Source organism: Eptatretus burgeri, chromosome 8 (genome assembly GCF_056783735.1).
Source record: "Eptatretus burgeri isolate ZD-2024b chromosome 8, Ebu_testis_v1, whole genome shotgun sequence".
Lineage (NCBI taxonomy): Eukaryota > Metazoa > Chordata > Myxini > Myxiniformes > Myxinidae > Eptatretus > Eptatretus burgeri.
The window spans coordinates 92,999,474-93,014,627 of NC_140968.1; the positions used below are offsets into that span (position 1 = coordinate 92,999,474).

General features: G+C 41.6%; 1 protein-coding gene across 5 annotated transcripts in view; it reads right to left on the reverse strand.

The window, feature by feature from the left end:
* PITPNC1 (phosphatidylinositol transfer protein cytoplasmic 1) overlaps positions 1–15,154 on the reverse strand; it is a 230,533-nt gene that overhangs the window by 18,807 nt on the left and 196,572 nt on the right. For all 5 annotated transcript variants that reach the window (XM_085893020.1, XM_085893019.1, XM_085893018.1 and 2 more), the window contains 2 exons: positions 12,649–12,804; positions 8,867–8,930 (listed from right to left, as the gene is read on the reverse strand). In XM_085893020.1, coding sequence (XP_085749146.1) covers positions 8,867–8,930; positions 12,649–12,804 — 220 coding nt within the window. The remainder of the gene's footprint in view (positions 1–8,866; positions 8,931–12,648; positions 12,805–15,154) is intronic.

Genomic DNA, 15,154 nt, shown 5'->3' on the forward strand with positions numbered 1-15,154 from the left:
AGAAGGCTTAGTTACATTGTTGCCTCATTTTGGTTTTGTTTCATGATATTATAGTTATAATGAAGACCATTGTCTAACTGGTCATCGTGCTGCAATCTAATGTCTATGTATCCGTTCAACTTGTTATTCCATTCTGCGTAATTTGTTTCGGTCATCCGAGCTGTCCAATCGGCTCCACATTTGAAGGAGTTGTGTCACTGTCCACAGTTGTCACGCCGAGTGGGTATTGTTGACTGTGAGTCATGTGACTGTCATTGTTCATGCAATTGCACTACTTATAGGAAGTTTACACCCCCTTTCAAAATTTAAATATTTTGTTGCCTTACAGCCTGGAATTAAATTGCATTAAATCAGACTTTTTCCACCTTTATTTACACATCATAACCCACAACTTTCAAGTCAAAAACAATTTCGACAAATTTCAGAAAATTAATTTAAAATCCAAAACTAGAATATCTTGGTTGGATAAATGTTCCCCCCCCCCTCCTCCTTTATAATAGCAATTGTAAATTAGCTCAGGTGTAACCAATCACCTTCAAAATCACACCAAGTTAATTGGCCTCCACCTGTGTTAAATTGTAGTGATTCTGATTGTTTCAGAACAAAATCAGCTGTTCCTGTAGGTTTCCTCTGCTGTGCAGTGCATTTTACAGCAAAGACTCAATCATGAGCACCCAAGGAGCTTTCAAAAGACCACTGGGATAAAGCTGTGGAAAGGCACAGATCAGGGGATGGGTATAAAAATATTTCAAAGGCCTTGAATATCCCTTGGAGCACATTCAAGCCAATCATTAAGAAGTGGAAGGCATATGATACCACCAGGCCTAGATAAGGCCGTCCCTCCAAACTTGATGACCAAGGAAGGAGACTGATCAGAGAAGCCACCAAGAGGCCATTGGCAACTTTGAAAGAGCTACATGCCTTTATGGCAAAGACTGGTCACTGTGTGCATGTGACAACAATATACCAAGCACTCCACAAGTCTGGCCTGAAGGGTGGGGTGGCAAGAAAGAAGCCATTACTCAAAAAAGCCCACCTTCAGTCCCGTTTGAGGTTTGCAAAAAACACATTCTGGAGATCCTGAAGCGATGTGGCAAAAAGTATTGTGGTCTGAGGAAACCAAGATGGGACTCTTTGGCCTAAATGCAAAACGGTATGTTTGCCACAAACCCAGCACAGCACATCACCCAAAGAACACCATCTCTACTGTGAAGCATAGTGGTGGCAGCATCATTTTATGGGAATGTTTCTCTTTAGCAGGAACTGGGGCACTTGTCAGGATAGAAGGGAAAATGAATGGAGCCAAACACAGAAAAGTCATACAGGAAAACCTTCTGCAAGAAAGCTGAAATTGGGATGGAAGTTCACCTTTCAGCATGACAACGACCTGAAGCACACAGCTAAATCTTCACTGGAGTGGCTAAGGAACAAAAAGATAAATGTCCTTTCGTGACTTGAAGATTGCTGTCCATCAACATTCCCCACACAACTTGACTGAGCTTGAACAGAAGGATGGGCAAATATTGCCCATGGATGAGGGAATGGCAGTTGAAGGTGTGCAAAGTTGGTGGAGACCTATCTTAACAGACTCACAGTTGTAATTGCTGTCAAAGGTACTTCCACCAACTCACCAAGTATTAACTCAGGGGAGTGGACACTTATCCAACCAAGATATTCTAGTTTTGTATTTTTAATTAATTTTCTGAAATTTGTAGAATTTTTTTTTTCATTTGGAAGTTGTGGATTACGATGTGTAAGTAAAGGTGGAAAAAGTTTGATTTAATGTAATTTTATTATAGGCTGTAAGGTAACAACTGGTGAAAATTTTGAAAGGGGTGGGGGGGGGGGGGTGTTGACTTTCTCTGGGCACTGTATATTCTGACAAAGTATTTGAGACACATTTGTTTTAATACTGCCGGAATTTTTATTTATTAATTATTATTATTATTATTATCATTTATGATCAGCAGAAATAAAGAAAAAATTTAATCTTAAGGATATTTCAATTGCGGAGAGGAGGAAGAGGAATACGAGGACGAAGAAGAAGAAGAAGAAGAAGAAGAGGAAGAAGAAGATGAAGAAGAAGATGAAGAAGAAGAAGATGAAGAAGAAGATGAAGATGAAGATGAAGATGAAGAAGAAGAAGATGAAGATGAAGATGAAGATGAAGAAGAAGAAGAAGAAGAAGAAGAAGAAGAAGAAGAAGAAGAAGAAGAAGAAGAAGAAGAAGAAGAAGAAGAAGAAGACGAAGAAGAAGAAGAAGAAAAAAAAGAAAGACTGACATCGATTGCAGGCTGCTTTTTATTTATTATTATTATTTTTTTTTAAAGGAAACATTCAGTTGTCATGGAAAAAGCTATTTTGCCAAAAGAAAAGGGTTGCACATCTCTATTATGTATGCTAACATGAACAAACATCAGTATCTTGAAACCTCTGAAAGATGGGTCAAGGCCAGGACTTCACAAAAATATCCACAAAGGAGAGCACTGAGTATGCCTGAAATCACAAAAACTTCCTTCCTCATGCCTCAAAGGCTCAGGCTTCATTCAAATAATCGTGTTGTACACAGGTATTTAAACACTAATGTTTTCTTTACTGACAGTAAAAAAAAACTTCATTTTATCCACCAATGTGACTTTCAGGGATTACCAATGGCAATACATTGTTAAAGTCATACAGTTGACCATGATAAGGACCTTCCTAATTATCCCATTTAAATCCAGTGCATGAAAGAGTCTTCAAATTGTGTACTTGTTATTATCTGGGCAAACGTTTGGAATCACTTACTGGTTTCACCAAAATTTGTCAAGCATTTGCCTCAGTATACACTGTATATGTACATGCCTTAAGGCCCTGTCACACCTTGACGATTTAGCCAGCGTATGGCAACGTATCAAAATGTATCTAAAACGCTGGCGTACACTGAACTATTGTTGTTTTTTTTCAGTTTTGGGCGTATAATAACGTGTTGGACGTATGCATAACGCATTAGTAACGTACACAGAACGTTTCGATAACTTATAGATAACTTATACCAAGAATGCTTAACGTGTTGTCTGCGTTCACAACTTATGCCCAACGATAGTCTAACTTATTCATAGCGCGGCAGCGTATCGCCGACGATCACGTGGCGTAGCCTATTAAAAGGCTGCCGCTGGACGATTCAAATCATAACCGCACTAGACATCAAAGTGTCAACATCACCGTCATGCCGAAGAAAACTTCGAAGAATGCTGCAAAGAAGTCTCCTGGCCATGGCCGTGGATGCCAGGAGGATCCATTATCACCCACACCCTCCCCATCACGCTCATCTACTACTACTGACATGGGCCTACTACTACTACTACTACTGACACGCTCACCTACGACTACTACTGATACTACTGACATGGACATCTACTCATCATGGAGTCTCAAACACTGACGAGTTCCTCCTGTGTGAACCCCATTTTTATATACCAATTCCCCTAAACGCTGCCAATACGCCATTATACGGTAGCTGTAAGTTAGAAACACGTTCAGTAAGTTCTGTGGTCGTCCGGAAGACGTCAAATACGTCTACATACGTCAATATGCGTTTGAGATACGTTACACATAGGTTCAAAGTACATTACTCAAAGGTTAGAAATATGTCTTGGGTACGCTCGACATTACCTCGACGGATTTCGACTTATGAGTAACTTGCAAGTAACATGTGTCGACGTGTGTCTACGATCGCATAACGTGCCGACAACTTATGGCTAGCGTATGCGGAACGTGTGACTCATACGCCGAGCACGTCGAAAAATTTTGAGCATGCTTAAAATTTGGCGACGAGCTCGGCGTACGACGAAGTATGCCAGCGTGCTTCAGCGTGCTTCAGCGTGCTCTTAACGTATACAAAACTTACCCATAACATATTCGACGTGTGCCAGCGTATTCGCCAAATTTTTCATACGTCGGCATACGCTGGCTAAAAAGTCAAGGTGTGACAGGGCCTTTAGCTATGAACAAATTTTGGAGTCAGGACAGGTACCGGAGGATTGGTGAGTATCAAATGTAACACCATTATTTTAAAAAGGATCCAGAGAAGAATTGAGAAACTATAGACCTGTTTGCTTGACTTCAGTTGTGGGGAAGGTGTTGGAGACATTAATTTGGGATGGGATGAGGAACCATTTAAACAAATACAAACTAATTAAAGTTAGTCAGCAAGGGTTTACCAATGGTAGTTCCTGTTTAACAAATCTTTTAGAGTTCTATGAAACAGTGTCTGATTGGGTGGATGAGGGAAAGCCAGTGGACATAGTATATCTAAACTTAAAGAAGGCATTTGATAAGGTACCACATCGGAGGTTGTTAGTCAAGGTGAGGGCTTGTGGAGTGGCTGGTCAGGTAGCTAATTAGATTGCAAACTTGCTTAGTGGTAGGAAACAGAGTGGCTGTGAATGGGAGAATGTCTTGTTGGGAGGATGTAAGTAGCGGGGTACCTAGGGATCAGTACTCAGACCATTACTGTTAATTATTTACATCAACGATTTGGATAATGGGGTAAAGAGTAAGCTTTCCAAATTTGCAGATGACACAAAGCTTGGAGGTGAGGGGACCGGCAGAGAGGGTGGTGATCAAATACAGGAAAGTATTGATACTTGCATCGATTTGGCAAAAGATTTGCAGATGGAATTTAACCTGAGCAAGTGCAAGGTGTTGGGGATGGGAAAAAAAACAATGAAAGTCGAGCTTACAGGATGCTCGGGATAATTTTGGAGCGTGTCACACAGGAGAAGGATCTGGGGGTGGTAATAGATACGGGAGGTAAGCAGGCAGCACAGTGCCAGGTAGCCATAGGTAAAGCAAATAGGGTTTTAGGTTGTATAAGGAGGGGGATAATTTCTAAATCAAAAGAGGTGGTGTTAACATTATACAGGAATTTAGTGAGGGCCACATCTAGAATACTGTGTGCGGTTTTGTTCACCACAGTTCCGGAAGGACATCGATGCCATCGAGCAGGTTCAGCGTAGGGCAACTGGATTGATTCCGGCCTAGCTAGACTCAGCTATGAGGAGCGGCTGAAGGAGACAGGACTTTATTCACTAGAAAGGAGGCGGTTACGAGGAGATATGATGGAGATGTTTCAGATCATGAAAGGTAGAGATAAAATATCGCTAAAATAAAAGTAAAACAAGTGCAGATGAATTCAATAGGTACTTTGAAGTTATGGAGATAGAGGGGTACAGGGATGTTAGCAGGACTTTTCGGTAGCTTGAGCATTGATGGGTCTTGGTGGGGGTCTCGTCAAGGGTGTTGTGTGGTTGATGTGTTTTTTTTACCCAAGCCCATGCCCCCTCCTCTGAAAAGAAGGGGGGAAAAAAACTCTGAAAACTACAAAAAAAATAACCACTTAATTTCTTGAAGAAAATAAAAACATTTTGCATTTTGTTATTTGATCTTGTGTTGATAAATTTGTGTGGTGTTGAGGTGGTACAGACATGATGGGCTGAATCGCCTTCACCTGTGTCTAATTTCCTTGTGTTTCCTTGTGAACCCCCTCTTCCCACCTGTCTTGCTCCTTCCTCATCATTGTCTTTTCAAAAGAGACTGCATTAATTATTTGCCATCTTCAGAGAACTGCCGCATGTAAGCAATAGGAGAAAGACTGGCACAGGCTTAGCAGTTAGGGTGGCTGACTTGGGATCCTCAGGTCCTGAGTTTGAGCCCCGTTTTTCACTGAATTAACACTCGGTGGGGTTGACTCGGCCTGTCATCCCTCCGAGGTTGGTGAAATGAGCACCAGTGTACTAGTAATACGGGCACCGCATCAGTGGCATAGCCATGTCTGTAGCCAATGATGCAACCAGCAGCCATTGGCTGCACACAAGAGTGTGTGTGTGTGTGTGTGTGTGTGTGTGTGTGTGTGTGTGTGTGTGTGTGTGTGTGTGTGTGTGTGTGTGTGTGTGTGTGTGTGTGTGTGTGTGTGTGTGTGTGTGTGCATGCGCGCGCGCGCCTCGAGACCTGCGAAGGTATTGATGTGTCTGACAGGTAAATACGGTAGACTGCTCTGACTTGCACTCTGAGATCTCTCTTAATGGCTGCTTAAGCATTTATTCTGTTGTGGTTATTGACAATGCTTGGGACTTAAGTTCTTCCTCAGTTCAATCCATCATACCTTTACCTTTCCCGTCCAATGTATTTCACTTTATAATAAAATGTATTGAGGAAATTGCAGGAAGGGACTTGCTCTCTTTAGCTGGAAAGCTAATCTGACCATGAGGAACTGCCTGTCATTTCACAAGGCGTGCAAACTGGTGAACCCACCCTTAATTAAACAAACCAGAGTGTAAAATGAGATCCAACTGTCGTCAGAACACTTCGCCCAATAAATTTTCCAAAGTGTGGTGGAAACTGGTCGGCTGTCACTGGAACATGTTAATTATGTGTATCTTTGCTGTTGGGGTGGAATAACGATGGATACAGCGCGTGACAATGCCAATGTTTGAATATTTGTGGAAAAGTGAGGATTCCTCGAATTATTACAACACAAGCTGCTTTGTAAAAACTCCTATCTTATGCAAACTCTTTGAATGAGCCTTATACCACTGTAAACAACGAGAACAGCACTCGGTGGAGCGCATACCTCCACCAGGATGAACAGTTCAGGTTTTGTATCCCACTGATAGGTCGGATCTGGATTCAGACCTGAACCAAAATCTAATGGGTTTGTTCTTGTCACCTAACGACTCATCCACCAAGTTTTGTCATAATCCGGCCACAACTTTTTGAAATATCGTGCTACATATCATTTTTGGTCAAACTTCTCAATGATAAAGAATCATTTAAAAATTCTCATATCCACATTCGGATCTTCACCAAAACCAAAGCAATTCATCATTTTCACACACCCAACCTGTCCACCATGTTTCGTCCGAATCCGTCCATAACTTTTCAAGATATCATGCTCACAGACAAACAAACAGACAGGGGTGAAAACATAACCTCCGTCCACCTTTGGTGATGGAGGTAAAAAGGTTTTATTTTTGGCCATTCTCAACTCGTAATGCTGTTGAAGGCCTTTAATCGTTGTGCCATAATGATTCTCCTTCCAGGATGGTACTGGTGTATCACATCTCATCCCCCTGAAGTCATCCAATGGTGTATTCCGTATGTACCTCTCAGGTTTTTACCTTATCCACTGAAGGTGGATGGAGATTATGTTTTCACCGCTGCTTGTTTTTTGGTCTGTGAGCAGGATGTCTCAAAAGGTTTTGGACGGATTCGGCCGAAATTTGGGAGACAGGTTGGTAGTGTGAAGAGACCTAATTGATTGATTTTGTTGATGAGCTGGATGAGGATCACAGAATTTTTTTAATGAGCTCAGCCACTGAAAAGGTGGTCTTCATAATTGAGAGTTGGGGCCAAAACTGATATCTTCTTCTTCTTTCGGCTGCTCCCGTTAGGGGTCGCCACAGCGGATCATCCGTATGATCCGCATAGTGATTTGGCTTAATTTTGATGCCGGATGCCCTTCCTGATGCAACCCTGGTCACCTCTTACGACACCGGGGGGGGGGGGCAAAACTGATATATTGCTTGCTTGATATTTCAAAAAGTTGTAAACAGTGGATGAGTTGGTTGGGTGACAAGAACAAGCTGATTATATACTAGTTAAGGTGCGGTTGCAAATCCGGCCTATCAGTGGGATACAAAACCTGAACTGTTCAGCCTGGCGGAGGGATGTGCTTTACCGAGTGCCGTTCTAGTTCGTTCTGTTATATTCTTTGCTCTCTCCGTCCCCTCTTTCTGCCTTCAACAACTTCACCCTCTCTCATTCTCTAAATATGTTAAAGCAGAATTGAACAAAATGTTGCATACGAAGATGATGGAAATTTGAACTGCCTTCTGTTCAAAATAATGATCAAAGCAAACGTCGTGCCAGTTTCCAGGTACATTTGCATTCACCAAAGAATCTCCACATCCGGAACAGGTAACCAAGTGCTGAAATTCAGGAAAAAAATTCCCAGAGAAAAAGTATCCGACATCTAAAGCCCAGGAAATGAGATCGATTTGTCTGACATTCTCACTCGGGCGTGCTTGTTTAACCGAACGGTGATCTGCCATTCACTTTCAACCACTTTAATATATTTTCCACCATATTTGTTTTGGAACAAGGAGAGGAAAATTAGCTGAAGAAGCGTGTGGTGAAGGCAAACAAAACAACTGAGTGGAAATAGTATTGTTTCATTCAAATTGACACACAAACCTGGCGACGTATTCATATGTCTCACAGGAACATTTTCCACAATTAAATTTAAAACGTGCAACCTGCATCATTACCACAAACATCATTACCTCTGCAAAAATGGGAGAATTTGGACTTCCCTGCACCCCCTCCCTATATCCCCATCTCCTCTCAACCCCTTTTCCCAAATTTCCTACCCTCCCTTCGAATTCTTCCTTTCTCAATTTCCCATTTTCCTTTTACAGCCACAGTCCACCATTTCTTGTGCAAGTCATATTTGTTATCCCCCTTCAACACGACTGCTTGATCTGGATGGGAAAAAAAAAACAACAAACGTCGCATCTTACCCTTAAATCGGTGCAGCTTGTAAAACTTTCTTTGTGGTAATTATTGCTCCTCCTTTTGCAATCACATTAATCTCTTGAAGGGGCCAAAAGCAACAGGATAACTGTCATCTCAGTGCATTAATCAAGTGCCAGTTTGTTTCTGCAATCCAGTGGGCTGCCTTACTAAACTATCAGTCTGTTGCCGCATGGGGCAACCACGTGCGAGGTTTCACAGGCCAGTCCCGATGACTATTTGTGCCAATTTGCTGGAGTACAAGTGGTCTGTGAGGCATTAGGGGTGCTTGAGGTGTTGTGCTGACACGTACCGTACCACTCGTCGACCCATGCAAAGGCTTGCCGATGACCAATTAGCAGCACGTCTCGGATGGCCTGGGAATGGCAGGATTACATCATGTTAAAATTGTGAATCCAAAAATCGTCAAGCTTTGCAACTTATCGTGAAACTGAATTAACACCCGGTGGGGTTGACTCGGCCTGTCATCCCTCCGAGGTTGGGACTTAAGTCCCTTCCTGATGGACAGAAACATCTGCATTTACAGCTGAATAGCTTTCACTTGCAATTTCACTATAAATACTGTTCTCCTGCCGTACATAAAGTGGCATCATGAAGCATGGCATCCTCCATTTGTGAATCTAAACATCTTGGTATCTTTTACAAGGCTAAGTGTCTTTGACCCATATGAATAAACTTTCTGGTGCTATATTATACGAGAGGTAAATGTGAAATGTGTACGATAGACAAACTGACCTCGTATGTTCCTTTTTATTCACTTTCATGCGAGGAATCCTATTCACACAACTCTCCATTAACTGATCTCTTCAGAAGGTTTAATATTTGGAGGTTCAACCTGTATAGTGTTAGTGCTGCATCGTGCTCTGAATAAAGCCACCCTTTATACCTTCAATACGTTCGAGGAAGTTTAAATTTGGCAAAGGTACGGTATCGGTGAAACAGCCGACTCGTGAAAAAATAACAGAAGACATTTGAAGTCTTGGGTTGCTAAGGGAAATGTTGGGTTCCAGACAATCGACTTTTGTGTTGTCATCAAATAACTTTCCATTGCCTTCATATTAGCGGTGCTACAAAGAAGAGGCATTTTGCCACGTAGCCCAGAGAGCTAAGAGATGTAACACGACCCGTTTAAAGGCAGCGAGGAAACAAGGCGATGCCAAAAAATGCATTTGTGCAACTTTGGTTCATATCCAGCACCTTGCACCGAAGAAACAGTGAAATATGTCATTAAAATTTATTGTTACCACATATGTGAACAACTGGGACATTTATAATGATACACAACTGAAGTGAAAGGTGCTTGCACCACTGAAGTAGATCTTGTATATCTTCAGCAGAGAGATATTTGACCCAAATCTCACACATTGCTATTCTCTCTGCATAACTTTTGTTAAAACAGAAATGGCTGATTCATCTGTTATACAATACTAACAGATTACTCGCCCTCCGGGCGATCTTGTTCCGAACATACAACACGTTCTTCTGACGCATAACTTTATGTGGGTGGTGTATAGGCAACTGACAAATCTGTATACACAAAAAAACCCAGATTACGTGCATGAAGCAAAAACATACCTTTGGCCTATAATTCAAAACATCTCACTGCTCTGGAAAACGTGGGACAGAAATACTGGACTGCAGATTGTGGAGACTGGTAATACCTTTCCCCACCAAGAGGCGGCCCTACACGATACACATTTACATTTTTTGTAAATGCTCTTTTTTGCACTTTTTTGCTGAAATTAATGGAGTCGATTTCGTTTTTTACTTTTGGTTGGAAGTGCCTTCTTCTTCTTCTTCTTCTTCTTCTTCTTCTTCTTCTTCTTCTTCTTCTTCTTCTTCTTCTTCTTCTTCTTCTTCTTCTTCTTCTTCTTCTTCTTCTTCTTCTTCTTCTTCTTCTTAAAAAAAAAAATATATATATATATATATATATATATATATATATATATATATATATATATGTGTTGTTATGGCTCTGGCTTCTCGGGGGAAAAAATAATCAATATTTAGTATAACAACTAGACGACCCGTGAACCCGTTGGGTTTCCGTTGTGACCGGTTGATAAAAAAATCATTTCCAAAAAAATATATAAAAAGAAGAGAGCTCCAGCGAACTGTACCGCTGAGGTTGTTTGCATTGATCAAATAATCCCGACGAGTACTTGACTGAATCGGGAATTGATTTTTTAATAATTTTTTTCGTGAGCAGATTTGAACGAAATTTGATACTGCACACCGCAGGCGAATGGTGAGTAAGGCGGGCCGAAAATTTTGCACTATCGTGTACCATTTTGGCTGTATTTCGGGAACATACATACATACATACATATATACATACATACATACATACATACAAGATGAGAGTTTTAGTAATATATAGATAGAAGATAGATAGATAGTCATTTTGTAGTATTTGTTCAGTTAGGTGTACTGTATTGTATATGAGCTTACCTTGTGCACAACATGCATTGTGAATGTGTTAGATAGGCATCAATATAATTCCTGTTATTTTACCTGCCACACTCTACTCTATAGACATTTCTTGCACCTTTCAGCACTCTCTTCAATCCCTCACAAACCCTTAAACCTAGTTGGAACCAGTCCGGGGGCACATCGTATACCTGGTCTTGGCTTAATAGTTAGGGTGGTGGACTTGGGATCCTCGGGTCCTGCATTCAAATCCCACTCGGCTGTTGAATTAATACCAGGTGGGGTAGACTCTGCCTGACATCCTTCTGAGGTCAGCAAAAATGAGTGCCTGCTTGCTGCTATACTGTGTCGGAGTGAGGACCCGCCCAGGATTGTGTCCAATAGCCAAGGAGACTGCTAAAGCAGCACCAACGCTCTGCACAGAGTATGGTCCTGATGGATGGATGGGGGTGTTAGTGGCAACTGAAAAAAATGTAACATCCACAAGCAGGAGATCCCAAACGTGGCATCTGGAGACGCATGCCAGGTGGACAATAAATCTCAATTGAACCCTGACAGCACGCCAAAACCGAGATCCAACAAACAAAACCAGGATCCAACAAAGCCTACACACCCCCGATCCACGGGGCCAATCTCAAAATGCCATGAGGCATTGGGGCTCTGACATGCCAATCAGGTGAGACAAGGGCACCTCTGACCCCTGTAACTCCTCCAATGACATCAGTGGGGAGGGGGCCATGTTGGGGGGGGGACACAATATAAGGTGACACACACAAGTTAAGTTTGGAGCTCGAGAGACAGAGAGAATCCTTGGGTCTTCAGCCCCATCAATAGAAGTCTTCAGCTCATCTTCTGTGTGAGAATCATCTCTTCAGCTCATCATCATCGTCATCTCTTCAATCATCTATTCAGCCTTGTCTGAGAGAATCCTCCTCTTTGCCTTTGAGTCATTCTGTCCTCATCATGGTCTTTGGCTCGTCTTGTCTTCAGGTCCAATCAACATCGTGGGTCTTTGAATCCAGTCTTTTGTCTCAATGCAAGGTGTGATGGGGCACCAACGGTTCCCACCTTGTTCTCCTTCTCCCACCTCTATATCTCTCATTTCCTTGTCTTTGATGATTGATGGGCACCTTATTTAAAATGTAAGTGACTGTTTAAGGAATCCAAGGGTGGGTATGCCCACATCGGGGTTAAGTGGGAATGTAATTATCTGTACAAATCTGATGATCGCTGTAAATACATGCCTGCTTCTGTAAATACGTGCAAAGTTTCAATACATGGCTTAAATTAACTCATGGGTTGATTCATCCTCTCTCTCCTGAAGGCGATGTATGGCAATTGGTGATTGGTTCAAATCCCTGGTTCAAGAGATTGTGCAATAGATAATAATGCAACACGTGACTTGGTTCCGCTTGGCCAATCAATTAAGATCTGTCATTTGACTACCGGAACGATACTTGTTCGCCCAAATGCTCCAATTGTTCCAAATGCCATATAATGTATTGATTTGTTGTCTACTAATGACCTTGTAACCATGTAAAAGTACACTGATGTTTTCTAATATTCTTGTCCTACATGCAAAAAATATAGTTTTCACCTTGAATCTTAAATCACTTTTCAAAAAAGGATTTGAACAGAGCTTACCTTGTGCACAAATTGTTCCACACGACCTTGTAATCCCCAAACATCAAACTTCACCGTAACAAGTTTATAGGAGCACATTATGGGAGAGCTGTCATTTTGCCAACCCTCACATAGAGGGCCTCGACCTGTTTTTGTTGAGACAAAATTCCGCAGGTCCTGCAGATATCAAAAATCAAAAAACAGAAAAGACAAATGATCACATCATTAAGAATACCCTGCTTACAGTGTGATTGTCCATCAAGGAGTTATGTGACTTGGGCTCACATCTGCAAGCCTTTGTGATCGGACACAACAGTTTTGCTTGTGTTTGAGTGAGGCCTACCATTCTGAGCCATATCATCAACTTGGAGGTGTTAAACCAGATGTCTTGCGAAACAATGTGGATGTTAAACAATCCATGAAATAGCTTAGAACTGTAGGGCAAGTGACAAATACCATGTATTCCTCGATTACGAGACAGCTTGTAAAGCATTTTGTGAAATCATTTGTCACTTCTCTGTGCACAATAATGAACAGTCGATCTGTATCTGATCTTAAGAGTGTGAACGATGTTCCATCCTGAAAACTTCTTCGTCATAAGTCTCACTGACAAATTTTCATGGTAGAAATACTTCAATATAACTGTATACAATATCCTGCTCATTTGAACAAGTTCTGAAGGCTTTGCCAAAATTTGACCAAACAGGTATGAAATGTGATGAACACAAAATGCAAAGGACAATTTAAATGTTTTGATTATAATTACAATAAGGTACTGGAATAATTTTACAAGAGTCCCAAGTAAAACAAAACGTTAAACAAGGACAGGTGAACGTTTACAATCGGCATGAGCTTTGTTCGCAAAGTCACTGCCAAGACTGGCTCCTAAAAAAGGCACATAAAAAGCTCTTTGGGCAATATTTTCCTTTCCCCAGCTGCACGATCGTTATTTCCATCACTCCTTTAGCAAGTATGATACCATTTGCTTCTAAAAGGCTCACAAGTTTGCTGCAAATGTGTGTTGGAAAGGCCGCTGTGTTTTAGGCCATGGGGAGAAGGTAATCCAAATTAAAAAAAAAAAAAAATCAAACCACACAAGATAGGTTCTATCGTTAAAGCATACAAGTTAAACTCAATATGTAATCACAGGAAGACCAAGCACAATGTCTAAATTGATCGGCGCATGGAAAGTGCAAGTCCACGTGCTCGACCTGTGCACATTTTCAGGATGTGTAAGGAACACTGATGCAAGAGGAAGTCATATGGTTCATTCTGCTTGTGCCATATCAACATCATGTTATAATTCAATATGTCAGCTTTTTGACTAAATTTCACAAGGAAGTGGGGAGGAGAACAGTGGAGCAGGTGCAGGGACAACAATCACCAAGGTATTTTTTCTTTTTCATAAATATATAAACAGTAGGCTGCAAAAGTATAAAGAAACAACCACGAGGCCAAAGGAAAACATGGTCGCTCATACGCTGCTGAGGTTAAAAGTTAAAACCTCCACCACCCATTATCATCATAAGATATGGGATGAAACTTTGCCACCACAGCACCCTTAACCAAGCATACAGGCATGCACACACACCTGCAGAGTGTCCCTTTGCAAACCCAGATCTACCCATTTGTACCGCATCTATGTGTGCTGTCTACATTCATGCCTCGACCTTGCAACAACTTCTGACTATATCTCAATCGGGACGAGAACTGTACCGCTATCGACTGCAGTAGTGTAGGGCACTCAGAAAGTGGCTTAAGCACTCAAGCAAGCACTCCAAATAAGTGGTTGGTAAGGAACAGCTATCTGATTGGTAATGGCACATTCCTGCAAAAAACTAAACATCACCAATTTCTTAAAATTTTCACATTGAGGTTGGTGTCGTTGTGGAGTCGAAGTGTAGTCATTGGGTAATACCAATTCAGACTGTGGAAGAAGGCTGGAAACATGAGCTTGGATGGTGCTGTTGAATGGAAATAAAGTCTGGTGTGTGTGTCTGAAGCAGGCAGGGTGGTTATCGCTGGCATGTGGGAGAATTGTGGTGAAGAAGGCTATTGTGGTTGAAATGGAAGTTTGGTTATGGTGTGCAGATTCGAACAGGGTTTTGGTGTCCTTATGCAAATTAGGCTGCCAGCAGCGAGTACCCAATCGTGTGAGGAGAAAATCATGTACAGAGAACATAATGGAGAAGAATGGGGGGAAAAAAACCCTAACTAATCCCTCACAATGCATATTCCCTTTGTAACCCATTAGACACAAGAGGAGAACCCGATCGGGAACATGTAATAACGAAAATATAACTGACTCGGGAACTGCTGTATGTTGGGTGCCATTGCCTTGGGGTCTCGGTTCCCAGAACCGTCACAACACATACTGTATATACTAAATTGCCCATTACAGAAAACATCTGAAAATGCACTCCCTTTAATATACCTACTCAGCAACCCCTCCTCCCATTCCCCTCTACCCCTTCGCACATTTCCCTCAAAGCTTTCATCCACTCCCACTTATTCTCCTTTTCACACT